Source organism: Phaeoacremonium minimum (assembly GCF_000392275.1).
Source record: "Phaeoacremonium minimum UCRPA7 unplaced genomic scaffold PA7_03_scaffold_496, whole genome shotgun sequence".
NCBI lineage: Eukaryota > Fungi > Ascomycota > Sordariomycetes > Togniniales > Togniniaceae > Phaeoacremonium > Phaeoacremonium minimum.
In genome coordinates this window covers 1,555,665-1,569,931 of record NW_006921398.1, presented here as the reverse complement: position 1 = coordinate 1,569,931, position 14,267 = coordinate 1,555,665, and the positions used below count along the sequence as shown (strand labels likewise).

The window sequence follows — 14,267 nt, the reverse complement described above, 5'->3', positions numbered from 1 at the left end:
CTTCTGCCAATAATGAACAGCTAGAGGTAGCTACCCAGGCAGGTAGTGGTCGAGGTCTAGGCGGCTCAGCCACTAACCCGCCGGCTATAGTTCCTGCAGCAGCCACCGCGAACACCTCCACACTTTGCCGGGACAGGGAAGACCCGCCCGCCTTTACACTACTTTAGGTTGAAGCACCCCGAATTGCGCGTCGCCGAGCTGAGGCTGCGTATCTCGTCCATCCGATCAACGTCAGCTCCTCCGCACATATCGCAAGTTTCGCTGCCTGAGATATTCATCTGAGCTCTACTTTGACAACAGCAACTTGCACGCATCATCCTCCGCCATACACATTCAATCCATCGCCATGCCAGCTTTGTCCAGCAGGTAGCGCACATCTCCTCGCGACAAACCACCAACACTCACCACACCGATCCCCATTCAAGCAGACCAACCTAGGTAGCCGCCGTGATGGCCAACTTTGCGCCGTATCAGTCTTCCCCTCCCGAGCACAGCAGGCCATTCTCGCCGCCGCAGGAAAACCTGGCGTCGCCGCGCACGTCCCTAGATCGCAGACCATTCTCCCCATCAAACTATCACAACCGACCGAGCCAGAGCAGCCCGCCGCCTCTGCAACACCCGCAACCACAGCGCAACTGGCAGGCTTCGGGGTATAACATTCCGAGCCCAAACTATCAAAACGCCGGAGGTGATGGCTACTTTGGAAACATCGGTAGCGGGCTGGCTGCTGAACGGGAGGGTGTGAGCGAGTTTGACACAAGTCTAGGCTTCAGGCTGGACTATGAGGCATGTCTGGCATACCTCGCCTGTCCACCACTGGGTGCTATCTTGCTTCTCATATTAGAACGAAAGAGCGACTACGTCAGGTATGAAACTACATCACCCTCTCGGGCGTCAGAGACGGGTATGAGATGATTTGCTGACGAATATTACCAGGTTTCATGCATGGCAATCAGCCCTGGTATTCACAGTTATCTTTATCGTTCATCTAATCTTCTCATGGTCAACCTTCCTCAGCTGGGTATTCTTCATTGGCGATCTTGCACTCATTGCATGGTTGACTCTAAGAGCATACCGAGATGCAGACACACTGGATAGGTAAGAAGCTTACTCCGCTCCCATCTGGTCAGTAGCATGCTGACCCAATGCAAAGGTTCGAAGTTCCGTTCTTTGGGAGAATTGCTAGCAGGTTCGTAGATGACGAGTAGTTGCAATATCGTTGCGGCCTAAAAGGAGAGCTGTCGAGACTCTGTACATATATATACCCTTTGTAATCGCAGCGTCAGGCGACATGTGGGAGGATCAGGCCCAAAACACTGTTATCAGGCGCGATTATGATACCTCATTTTGCAATCAATCTATTGTAGTATTCTATAATTCATGGTCATGTAACTGGACGCTCATCTCAAAAAAATACTCGGTGATATTGGAAGCTGTGAATTCCATAACTGCCTTGATCAACCTCTTTTCGCTACAGCACATGGTTCCCTGCTTTCTATGATTAATCACCTTTTAGACCAGAAGAAATCAGCGTGTTTTATAGTTGGACCATTAAGGAACAATAGCTTATATCCATTTCAACGAAAGAGAGGCTGCACGTGATAAGTCAGCTGGTGGGTCGTGGACGTGGTTAGCTTAGTTGGCCTTGGGGATGGGTCAAGGCTGATGGATTACGCGACTTCGCCTGCCTTGCAGCAGCTCCGGCCTCAGCTTCAAAGCTCCCGTCCGTCCCCCAGCAACAACCTCCCAAAACATCATTTCTCAGCAACGCCAACATCCCATCATCACACCGACCGATCAGAGCTCGAGATATTGGCCCATCACTGCGAGCTGATCTCAGAACCATTTTATTCGTTCGTCCTAATCTCTAAACTCACCGATTCTCGCCGGGAAGCCGATTCCACAAGCTTCCGCCATGGCCACCCTTGAAGAGCTCGACGATCTCGATCGTCAGGATCGTAACGAGAAGAAAGGTGATGATGATGTCGAGATGAAGGACGGAGAGTCCGAAGAGGATGTTTTGGATGAGGAAATTCTCAGTCTCAGCACTCAGGACATCCTCACCCGCAAGAGGCTGCTTGAGAACGATTCCAGAATCATGAAGAGCGAGTTCCAGCGCTTATCGCACGAGAAGGCTACGATGGGCGAGAAGATCAAGGAGAACATGGAGAAGATTGCAAATAACAGGTACGGAGGAGCCCTACCTGCACTTCGATTGTGTGCCTTTTTACTGACACGCTGTTCTCATCAGACAACTACCTTACCTCGTCGGTAATGTTGTCGAGCTGCTCGATCTAGATCCTACCGCAGAATCGTCAGAGGAAGGTGCAAATATAGACCTGGATGCGACAAGAGTAGGAAAATCTGCTGTTATCAAGACTTCAACCAGACAAACGATATTCCTGCCGCTCATTGGTCTGGTTGACCCGAACACCCTGAAGCCTGGCGATCTTATTGGTGTCAACAAAGACTCCTATCTCATCCTCGACACACTCCCCGCCGAATATGACTCAAGAGTGAAAGCCATGGAGGTTGACGAGAAACCTACAGAGAAATACAGCGATGTTGGTGGTCTGGACAAGCAGATAGAAGAATTGGTCGAGGCTATCGTCTGGCCAATGAAGGAGGCGGAGCGATTTAAGAAAATCGGCATCAAGGCGCCGAAGGGTAAGATATTCCATGTTCTATCTGATGCATATCATGCTGAAACTCTCGTTCTTCTCCAGGCGCTTTGATGTATGGGCCTCCCGGAACGGGCAAGACCCTACTTGCCAGGGCCTGCGCCGCGCAGACCGACGCTACCTTCCTCAAGCTTGCTGGTCCCCAACTTGTACAGATGTTCATAGGTGATGGTGCCAAGCTAGTCCGAGACTGCTTTGCTTTAGCGAAGGAGAAGGCGCCTGCGATTATCTTCATCGACGAGCTCGATGCCGTTGGCACGAAGCGATTCGACAGCGAGAAGAGCGGTGATCGAGAAGTTCAGCGAACCATGTTGGAGCTGCTGAACCAACTGGACGGCTTCGCCTCTGACGACCGTATCAAGGTTCTTGCAGCAACCAATCGTGTTGATGTGCTGGATCCTGCTCTGCTTCGTTCAGGTCGTCTGGACAGAAAGATTGAGTTCCCTCTACCGAATGAGGAGGCAAGAGCCCAGATTCTCAAGATTCACAGCCGAAAGATGAAGGTGGACCCTAATGTGAACTGGGGCGAATTGGCGCGTAGCACAGACGAGTTCGGCGGTGCTATGCTCAAGGCCGTATGTGTCGAGGCTGGTATGATTGCGCTCCGTATGGGCAAGAACAAGATCAGCCACGAGCACTATGTGGATGCCATCGCCGAGGTGCAAGCCAAGAAGAAGGATGTTAGTGTTCTCCAGGAAATATCGCTCTGTCCAGTCATGATCCTTAATGCTAACACGCACACAGACTGTCAACTTCTACGCTTAATCATTGCAAAGCGACAGCAAATCATTGCATTCGGCGTTGTCCGGACCAAGATCAGGCGGACATGGATTATAGAACTGCAGATGTTAGACGAGGCAGCCACTTGTACAATTATCTAGGGTTGATCACCGGCTCTATAGGAATAGCATCATCGGTTCATCCCAGACTCCCTCTCACGATGCTCTATTGGTGTTTTCGTTATCTATCATGCCTCCCTTGGCTGACTCGGCTCCCTCCCACTTCCACATCCAGCCTGACTTGCAACCGTGATTGCTGATTGCAGTTAGTATGTTGATGTGAGGCACGTCTAACACTCACAGTAAGTTGATACCACTCTTTAGATGCAGATTATTCCCGGTCAGAGTGAAATGTTCATTCTGGTCACTTTGGAGTTCTTCATGTAGATGATCGGCGCATTTAAAGGGGGGGGCCACAACCTTGTAGCGCCGTTGAGGTCCAACAATTGGCATATCGCCTGAGGGATTATGCCTAGGGCTGCGACGGCGTGTGACAGACAGCCTAGCTAGCTCATCGGAGCTGCTCCGGAGGGACCTTTGATGATCGACATACACGGAACATGCCTTCAAGGGCCGCACGCGCAATCTAGGATGTCTGCGGCCCGTATAGTTATCCCACAGGAAGCGCAGTCTAGACACTGGACCGTTGTTTTGAGATCAGCGCCGAAGAACGCGTGGCCTAGCCTTAAAGACAATGCCTCTATATCATCTAGGTAATGATTTCCGTCTTCAAGTTGATTCTCTGTAGGTTCCCCTGAGGAGAGATCTGGAAAAGCATCCCTGTGGTGATGCATTACAGCTGTAGATTACGGTTAGGCTGGCAACATGCAAAAGCCTTGTTCAGCTGACGCCGATCTATCAGGATAGATAAGGCAAGCTGCGCATTATGTTCTTGTCACGATCCGTTACAAGGTAATCGAATGACGGCTCGAAGAAACTCTACCGAGCTTCATCGCTAGAATATAGGGCTTCTCGGCGCATGTGAGACCACCGGGCCCCGCGGGCGCAGTCGACGATGCCCTGGCCTCGACCGCAAGCATGATGTCTGTAGGGTATGGATTCTACAGGGCGGCCTTCAACATCGACGTGATGTGGCAACCCTCGACAGCACGGAGAGGCTGGGATGGCACGATACTGCAGTGTCTAAGCCATGAACATGGCAAAGTGATGAAGGAGACGGGGAGCTATGACCACAATTGAATCAAAGACTAGATGATCATTTCTCTTCAAGATCGACGTACAGTGGGCACAGTCTTCACTGACGAATGGTATTTCACGATTGAGCCCGTACTCCAAGCGAGCTTGTGCTGGTTTCCGCTGCCTGTAAAGCTGGAAAAGCTGGACAAGCTAGACAAACTGCCGTCTTTTCTTCAGAGACCAGCAAAGCCACCACATTCGGCAGCGGCGCAATGGCAACGGCTGTAGCAGTAGCGTTGTAGTCATGAGGTTGTATGAGGCTGCCTCCTCGATCTGCACGAGCAGAGACACCCGAGCTGAGACACATGCGATCGAGAAGATCTTGGTTCGGCTCCGCGGCCGATCAGTTGCCGTTTACGGGACCCCAGCCCAACGGCGCATGTAAGTACATCGTCCTTCACTTTCCCATCGCACGCGGCGCTGCGGCACCCCCTGCGTAGCTGCTGGCCGAAAGCATTCTCGGTTACAGTTGTAAGCGACGAGAAGGGCATCTTGTCCGAAGCCACGCCCGACGGTGCCGGCCAATGCCCACCACCCATTTCGTCACATTCGAGCACATCTGGACTCTGGAGGATGGCTCTAGCTTAGCTTAGGGGAGGGGTGAGCAAGCAGCAGCATATTTAGGGGGGAAATGAAGCTAGAAACGGCGCAGACGACAGAGGGCGACAGGTTCTCTTCTGTTGCTACAGTGTGTGGACAAGGAGACCAGCAAGCAAGCAAGCAAGCAAGAACCCAGCTGTGCTAGCATCATTCGTGAGACGCTGGCAAATGGGGCGGCGCCGTTCCAAGACGGGCGGCAAGTTCACGATGTAACGTCCTGCCGCCATTCTGTCATGATACGGACGTCATACACGGAACTAGAGAGACTGAACACGGGCGCCCGGAGGCCACCCCGGGAGGGCTTGGGTTGAACGGGTCATGGTTCACGGTTCACGGTTCACGAGGTTCCAAGGCCTGGGATTTTCACTCGCGATATCCGAGTGATGTGCAATGGTTCCGCGCCGTATTAGCCGTTCTAGAAAATCGACGGTTCGGGTTGAAGCTGTCTCTATTTCTGGAAGCACACGATGGCAAATCGGGGCAAAAAGGGGCGTGATGAGCCTCTCGAGGGGAAAGACACTACTGCAGTGCAGAGATGAGATGGGGGAGACGATCACTGCAATTGAGTTGCACCGCCACTTGTCAGTTGAGAAGAAACACGGAAAAGTCCAGCGGTCGTCGGCCGATAGCCACGTTGGGTCTGGGGGAAATGGAATGTTCCTCGTCTTCTGTTTGGAGGTGGGACTGGTCGATGACGACGGTCAGTGCCGGCGCTATAACGGATGCCGGGGGTATTCGCATATAGGCCCCGCTGACAGGGCTGGCCCATTGGCCCGCGCAGGGTGTCGGGGCTCATGGCAGTCAAGACGCTATTCCGTCATCGAACAACTGAGACAGTTGCAACGGTGCCGTAGCGCAACGTTATACGTTATACGTTATACCACGCATTCTCACAGTCGAGCCCAGCGCCAGGGGTGCGTTTTTGGCCCATTGACAGCGAAACGGTGGTGTGCGGCGCTTTCTCTTTGGCTGGGGGAAGAAACCTGGAAGCCCTGCAAGAAGAACAAGAAGAAGGGCGATTTATCCGATCTTCGCCACCTCCCTGCTACTCCTCACTTCACGTTGTTTCTGCCACCAGTAGGGCTACGACGTATCGTAAGTAGTACCCTGCCCCGGCTGGACTCCAAACATCTCGCTACCAGAGCTGGGCCTGTTTCCTGTTAACGCTGTGGCGCCTCTGATGTCGTCGCTGTTGTCGCTGGCTGCTCAGCAACTCGGCAGAGAGATCGGCACTCACACCTCCTCGAAATCTTGTTTCTCGTTCCTGACATCTTCGTACAGACAGACAACCACACACCGACCCCTAGCAGTGCCCAGCGAGCCCAGGACCCCTTTCTGGCCAGTGTCCTGCAGGCTGCAGGGCCCTACCTTGCTTGACGTGTCTCCTGAAATATCTTTCTTTCAGCTCTTTCGGTCACTGATCGGCCCCAACCCGGCCGGCGGAGAGATTGAAGTCAATGCTTCAAGCATAGCGGATATATCGGGGAATTTCCACATCCCTGCTGTCGTTTCTTACATCGAGATTGGGCCGTTCGTCATGATGAGTCTCTCTAATGACAGCGGTTCGCACACGTCTGGTCTAGATTGTGTTCCGTCATCTCGGACTTGAGGCTCCTTCAGGAGCTGCCTGTTTGATGCCCGAGTGGGTGTAAGCCAAATTGTGCCAGCCATGGCGGAGCTTGTCTCTCAAGGCTGGAAGACCACGCAAATGTAGCAGAACCGTACAGTCTAGTCTAGGTAGGTAGCTTGAGAGTGCCGGGAGGACCGGCAGTTCAAGGCGATCGATGGCTGATGGGGCTGATATCACTTGATGGAGCTATCCACATGAAGCCATGCACGGATGCGGCCCCGAAGCGTGTGGGTTCAGCTGGTGACTGTCGTGTCTTGCCTCTCCCATGCAGCCCAAGTGCTGCGGGAAGGGTTACGCGAAGCATACCAACCTCATCTCATCGAAGGGCAGCCCTCCATCTCGAAGCAGGGCCCACCCCGGCCCTGTCATTAAAAGGGTTGTGTTATCGGTACCGTACCTGCAGACACATCCCTGGACGGTCCATCGTCGTCATCCTCGTTCAGAACAACTTCCCATTCCACAATGCCATGCACCCGGCTGGTGACCCAGTTCAGTTTGCCATTCGTTCGCATAGGCGTCTGTGCTCCCCAGCCCGTCTCGCCCGTTTTTTTCCAGAAGACCTTGGCCGGACTTGCCACGTCCTGTGATGTATCTTTGCTCCTTTCAAGGTTCCCTGAGCATAACACAGAGATCGTCACTCCTCCAAGACTACTGGTAGTTATCCCCGCGCTCATATTACAGCGGTTTCGGGTCTATTGGCCATGGATCTCGTCACTTGGAACTCGGCTACCGGGAACAGAGTTACTTCGCTGGCCTTGAGAACTCCCCCTTGATTATGATGATCACCGTCACCGCTCGAATGATGTCGATCCGCTTTTCTTGCTTCTCCAATGGACGGTGACGCAAAGGTGAACGACTCGGAACGGGCTCCCTCAGGAGACAAGAAGACTGACGACGGACGGTCGAGCTCCTGAACATAAATATCAACAGTTTCTCCCTCCGTCTCGTCCATCTTTCCTTCATCATTATCAACAGTCGATCACTATTCAGCTCACAGCCCTACCAACCCAAACCCAAAGCCTTACATCTTAATTTTTACTCCACCAACCACAAACAAACAACCAAAATGCAGTTCTCCGTCGCTCTCATTGCCCTCGTTGCCGGCCTCGTCTCCGCCGCCCCCCTTGAGGAGCGCCAGACATACACTCCCTGCTCCGGCCTCTATGCCTCCGCACAGTGCTGTGCCACCGATGTCCTCGGTCTTGCTGACCTTGACTGCGGTGACCCGACCGCTGTTCCCACCGATGCCGCCAACTTCAGCGCCATCTGTGCTGCTATTGGCCAGCGCGCTCGCTGCTGCGTCCTGCCCATCGTGAGTGCCTTTTGAATCACTATGTTGACTTGAAGCTCAGTTTGCTAACAAACATTCACAGCTTGACCAGGGTATCCTGTGCGACACCCCCGCTGGTGTTGACGACTAAGCTATAAACGCTTGGTCCCATGATACCTACTAGGCTTGGTGGTGGACTTTGGCGTGGAGGGCTTCTCCAGCAACGGCAACTAGCCCGGCCGGCACTCCCTTTTGATACTTGCATGCATGCTCTTTTCTGGGGAGAGATATTGTACGATGACAGACCGACGCACGACTGCGCAAACTCGCTTCTGTATAATTACCGGGCTCGACTGGCTCTTAGACAAAAGCAGCCCACAGGCTTTGTTGTTCCCTAACTTTGTAATTATTCTGCTGGGCACGAGAATCGGGGATTTTCATGTCTCGGATTGGGGGGCCTTTCATGGCTCAGGCTGGTTGGTGTTGGTCAAAACAGGCAACATGTGTATAGCATTTTGAATTTTATCCCGTGTCATTTCAGTCTCCATGCTTTCTGAAGGTGATATTAATGAGCCGTTTGTAAATGCATGAAATGCCGAGAGATTGGACACCAAGGATTGCGTCCAAGCTCATTAGGATTATTTACCCTTTTCACCTAATTCCTACTGACAGGACGTCCGTACCTTGCTGTGCCGTGCAGAGGTGGGACCCCTTCTCCCCTCCCCTCCCCTCCCCTCCCCATGCAGCTTGGGTTCCCCAGACTCAGCCACGACATGGTGGACATGGCGGCAGTGAGATTTTAGCTGCGACAAGCCGCCTCATCCAACCTTTCAAGAATCCTCTTCAACGTCTTTGAATAAAATTGTCCGAAAGAGAAAACCAGTTGTAGGTTGGATGAAGAAAGAGCTCAATGATCATGCCCAAGAATGCCGCTATTTAGCTGCGAAGATGATAAGCAGAAATATAGCCTTGACAATTCATTCATCATGTCAACATTGGGAGCAATTGAGTGTGCTTTTTGTTCAAATTTGGTTCTATAATATTCTACCGGTTCATCAGAAGCGAAGTACCTTAATGTCGGCCAATCCGGATCTAGCAGCGTTCAACGCTTTACAGGACGACCTGGTGCTTGGTGCCCTTCTCCTTCTCGTCGCCAAAGACGTCAATGTCCCACTTGGGGTTGTCTGCGCAGCGTGGGATTAGTTTCTGATCTTCTTTCTTCTTTACCCCCGGCTACATATCAGCGAGGGGGAGGTGAATCACTCACAGGTCGTAGGGATGTTGAAGCGCTGCGGCGTCTCGCCGAGCTTGTTGATGGCCTGGACGGCCTCGTCGTCGAGCTCGACCTCCTGGAAGTTCTCGCGGATGCGCGACGCGGTGACGGATTTTGGGATGACGCTGTGGCCGCCGATCTGGGACCAGGCGAGGATGACCTGGGCGGGGGTGACGGTCTTGCCCTGGACCTTGGACAGGCGGTCGGCGACGGCCTTGACCTCGGGGATGGCGACCAGCAGCGGCAGGCCGAACGAGTTGTTGCCGAACGCCGAGTAGGCGGTGATGAGGATGTTCTTCTTGGCGCAGTACTCGACCAGCGGGTAGTTGGGGATGCGCGGGTGGCGCTCGATCTGGTTGACGGCGGGCACGACGCCGGTGGCTTTGATGATGTGCTCGAGCTGGTGGGCGCGCGCGCGCGCATATTAGTATCTATGATTCGAAGTGTCCAAGTCTCTGGTTTTGGGAAAACCTACGTGCTCAATGGAGAAGTTGGAAACGCCGACTGTGCGGACCTTGCTCTTGGGCAGCTTATTCATGGCTATTGCAACAGCATGGTCAGTGGAATGCAGCAAATATAAAGGGGTACGGTGCAAGTCATACCCTTCCATGTCTCTGTTAGGGGCACATCGTCGACAATCTGGACCTCGTTGTCATTGTCCGCCCTGCGGGGGAAGAGGGCGTCTCCACTAGCGAAGGTCACAGGCCAGTGGATGAGGTATAGCTACGAAAGTCGAATCAGCACATATTCGAGAGTTTAAGCAACTGGGGAAAAGAGGCATACATCGAGGTAGTCGAGCTCCAGCTCGGCAAGGGTGTCATCCAGAGCGGGCTCGACCTCTTCGGGCTTGTGCTTGTTGTTCCACAGCTTGGAGGTAATGAAGATGTCCTCACGCTTGAGGCCAGGGATCTCAGCGAGAGCCTTCTTGATGCCCTGGGCGACCTCCTTCTGGTTCTCGTAGATCTTGGCCAGGTCGAGATGGCGGTAGCCGGCCTTGAGAGCCTCGAACACGCCGGCACCGACCTCGCCGGGCTTGGCTTGCCAGGTGCCGTAGCCCAGGAGGGGGATCTTGTAGCCGGAGCTGAGGGTAGCGGTCTTTCCAAATGACATCTTTGCGGGTTCTTTTCGGGTGATTGGGTATCTTTTAGTTCTTTTTGGTGTTTTGGGAACTGCAAAGAGTGGCCTTTCTGGTGCGTGAAGGTGGATGGAAGGAAGAAGGAAGGTCAAACAGAGGGGATTGAGTCGTGATGGGCACGGGAGCTCTAGTTATTTTTTTTAGAGGCGCCACAGTCTCGGAAATTCTATTGTACGTACATATTTCTAATCTACATAGCTACCTAGATATAGCTTGCTTGGCTTGTACATACAGTATATGCGGTCTGCGGGATAAAACATGGCATCATGGGTGCTGTGGGCAACGCCATTGAGTCGTATTCTGCTAGCGACATTCATAGATGCATGTAGAGAGATACCTGTGCAGGGAAGTGTAGATCGTGAACCCGCCTCTGGATCCATTGAGAGACTTCAGCCCATTCCTACTCCTCCAAACTCCTCCGCCCCGTATCCCAATTACATGTTCATGTTACAAGACGAAGGCAGCAACACCAGTTACTCTGACAGCAACATCTTCAACTTCGGGGGAGCTACCCCACGCAAGAGCGAAAAAGAGACATACGACAATTGCATCACCGCCGTTGCCCCTCCTTTTTTCCATGATGAAATCTTGCAAAAACGCGGGTGCCCGAGTCCACCAGGGCGGAGCTCCAGGAGAATTGGGCGGGTCTGTCTCAGGGCGTTGCGGTCTTCTCTCGCTCCTCAAAGGCTGGCGCTAAATGAGCAAGTGGAGGCCCGAACTCTCGCTGTGGCGGCAGACAGGCGAGTCATACGACTCTCCTTAGGTAGAGATACCCCCTTCGGCCAGCCTAGCCTCCTTTTGTAGTTCCTCGCCGAGTCCGCCGCCGCCGTTTGTGCTGGTGTTTGGCCAAACGGGTGCTCAAAGCCTGCCGCCTTACCGCAGCTCACAACATTAGGTAGCCTGCCTGACCCCTTATCGCCGACAGCACAATAAGAGAGAGATCTTCAGCCATCGGCAGAGACCAAACGTTAGGTCCGCTGGGTGTGTGTCTCTCCGTGATTCGCCCGCCTGCCGAACGGGCCTGCATCGGCCGGCGGGTGCCCCGGCAGCCCGGATTTCACGGAGTCTTTATAATGTGTAAAGCACCCGCTTCTTCGATGCCATGCAAACAGTAAAGACATTATATTTGGCACTCAACCAATCGAGTAATACAAATCAAATCTATCACATCTGCCACTCCCGACTTACACGCCGGCAGTCGCTTAGATAAACCCGGATCACGGCCCCTCTCGGCTGCAAGGACCCGGCAGTAAGCCGTAGTATCTCGGCACCAGATTATTATTATAGGAGAGCACGCCGCGTCACAATCCCTAATCCCCTCCACACCTCAAACCGAACGCGCACATATTCCCCATGGGCACCTAGACGGTAATAAGCTTAGTTTTAGGAAACGCGAGGTGGGCCTATGCTATACTACCTGCCTAGCTACTTGATCCGTTCTATTAATTCACTCCATACGAGGAGCCCAATCAGACTGCGTAGTGACTTTCTTGACCACTCATCTAGCACAGCAAATATCCTATCTTGCCTAGAAGTATCATGGTAGGTATTCGGGCCGTATCAACCTAGGGCGGGGAGCAATGATGTGCGTATGAAATGTGTATCCAAGTATATCCCATCATGAAGGATCGATACAAGGAAACAACCTTGACAATACATATCTTTGCAACAACAAGGAATCCCCACACATGACTTATCACACTGCCGGCCGAAGATCAGTTAGTCTTGATAGCATGTAGACCGAACATTCAAACCTCCGTCTCAAAGAACCTCCTACCCACTCCTTAGATTTACATTCGTTCTCTACGAATTGTCTTAGTTACTCAGGCGTAGACCTCTCACGATGCAAAATTTTCTCATCGGCTCACCTCGCATCAAAAGCAGGGCCTTATCCAGGCTCGTGGGCCTCGCATGCTCGGCAGCCTTTGTACTCTTCGAATATGTTTGGTCAAGGAATTGTTCTGGCTAGGCGCATACATCACTGACATATAATAGAGCAGGGCGTGATGGGCGGTGTCATCACCGGCACTGCATTCACCAAGCGTTTTCCGACAACCGACACGACATCTGGCAACGGCAATGCCAATCTGCAAGGCTTTGTAGTTGCCGTTTGCAACATTGGCTGCTGGATTGGGTCTTTGATGACTATGTTCATCGGCGAACGTCTCGGCCACAGCGAAGCATCATTGTCGGAGTAGTCATCCTGGCCGTTGGATCTATTATTCAGTTCACCTCGTTCGGCAGACCATAGCTAACGTATAAGAGGTGTACAAAGGTTGATATGATACAAAGACTTGATTTAGCAAAGCTTGAAACATCTAGTCATTGCTTAAATCTATTTGCTCGCCCTAGCAAGTTCTTTAGATAATTAGGTAGCAGGTCATCACGACCCAATCAGTGGCTCAACTAAGTCCAGCTAGTAACGTAACCTCCTTACCATCACCGACATTGTCGGGTATATAGATGGCACCTTGTGCCAGACTTGACTCACAGGATTGATGTTTCGCAGTGACTTGGTGATCTCCCGCGATCGACGAAGTTGACCGTAGAAGATCTAAAGAAGGAATATTTTAGATATATTGACGTATTTACTATAAGTCTAAAGAGAGCAGAGTGCAATAAGTAATTCCGGTTTTCCTCTTAGATTGTAGCTCTTACAAACCGAGTTAATACTAGGAACTTAATTATTCACTTTTGATAATTAGTATACTAATAGTGATTAGCACCGCCACATCGGTCTGTCATAATCACTAAACAAGCCTCGCCAAAGGCGTGAAGCCTTTCTAGCATTATGCTTCTGCGATCTCCTGAATAGTTTTGTGAAACTGGGCAGGATCATGAGCAAATCTGCCCAAGAACAGACCATCAACACCGTCTTTTAATTTCTCAAACAGCCCCGGACCGGCGCTACCTCCGTAGAGGATTCTTGTCAACCCCTTTCGTCGACTGACACATTCTAGACCTCTAATCTTTTGCGTTACGCTCACTACATGCTCAGCACCAGCTGGCTCTGCAGCACCAATCGCCCATACAGGCTCATAAGCCAATATGACTTCCTTATCGCCTGGAACTGCCGCCATGACGGCTTCAACCTGCACGGCGCACTCGTCGACCGCCACGCTCACCTCGCCTCTCGTCCTCTCGCCGATGCATACAAGCGGGATCATGTCGTTTCTAGCGACGGCAGCTGCCTTTTTGGCTGCGTCTCCGTCTGTCTCTCCGAAGATGCGCCTCCGTTCCGCATGTCCAAGCTCCACGATACGGCAACCCACTTCAGCGAGAACAGCGGGAGACACTTCGCCGGTATAAGCACCGGCGTCTTCAAAAAAGCAGTCCTGAGCCCCTGTGAGGACACGAGTGGTGCGTAGCTGCGAGATGACGGAGGTGAGCGTGACATGGTCGGGAATGATGAACACGTCGATCTCCTCTGTGATCTTGGGGGATGCTGATAGTTGGGCTAGCAGGTCCAAGACATAGGATTCTGTGCGCGATGCCGAGAAGTACATCTTTGTTGAGACGCCAACAATGCGCCGGCGGGCAGGGGTAGACATAGTTGATTATTGTCAAGGTTGAGTCTAGAGCGGGACTTGTCAATGCAATGCCCGAATACTTGCGTCTAAGCAATTGCAATTAGAATACTCGTTTGTTTCGCTTGCCAAAGCCGAACCGGGCCAAGTTTGAGTGCTCGAAGCTCGTGAAATA

The 14,267-nt window shown here is 52.4% G+C and overlaps 4 protein-coding genes across 4 annotated transcripts; 2 read left to right on the top strand and 2 right to left on the bottom strand.

Moving 5' to 3' along the window:
• Positions 1–1,915: 1,915 nt before the first annotated feature.
• On the top strand, positions 1,916–3,446 carry UCRPA7_7094 (putative 26s protease regulatory subunit 6a protein; the record flags this gene model as incomplete). The annotated part of the gene is made up of 4 exons (XM_007919628.1): positions 1,916–2,187; positions 2,252–2,667; positions 2,727–3,361; positions 3,426–3,446. 4 exons carry the CDS (start codon positions 1,916–1,918, stop codon positions 3,444–3,446), a joined length of 1,344 nt encoding a protein of 447 aa, XP_007917819.1.
• Positions 3,447–7,953: 4,507 nt separating this feature from the next.
• Positions 7,954–8,308, top strand: UCRPA7_7093 (putative hydrophobin precursor protein; the record flags this gene model as incomplete). Its single annotated transcript, XM_007919627.1, has 2 exons — positions 7,954–8,199; positions 8,261–8,308. 2 exons carry the CDS (start codon positions 7,954–7,956, stop codon positions 8,306–8,308), a joined length of 294 nt encoding a protein of 97 aa, XP_007917818.1.
• Positions 8,309–9,267: 959 nt separating this feature from the next.
• On the bottom strand, positions 9,268–10,540 carry UCRPA7_7092 (putative nadp-dependent glycerol dehydrogenase protein; the record flags this gene model as incomplete). The annotated part of the gene is made up of 5 exons (XM_007919626.1): positions 9,268–9,341; positions 9,425–9,830; positions 9,906–9,970; positions 10,033–10,153; positions 10,214–10,540. The coding sequence occupies 5 exons, from the start codon at positions 10,538–10,540 to the stop codon at positions 9,268–9,270; spliced, it is 993 nt and encodes a 330-aa protein (XP_007917817.1).
• A 2,814-nt stretch (positions 10,541–13,354) lies between these two features.
• Positions 13,355–14,116, bottom strand: UCRPA7_7091 (putative triosephosphate isomerase protein; the record flags this gene model as incomplete). The annotated part of the gene is made up of 1 exon (XM_007919625.1): positions 13,355–14,116. One exon carries the CDS (start codon positions 14,114–14,116, stop codon positions 13,355–13,357), a length of 762 nt encoding a protein of 253 aa, XP_007917816.1.
• Positions 14,117–14,267: the final 151 nt, after the last annotated feature.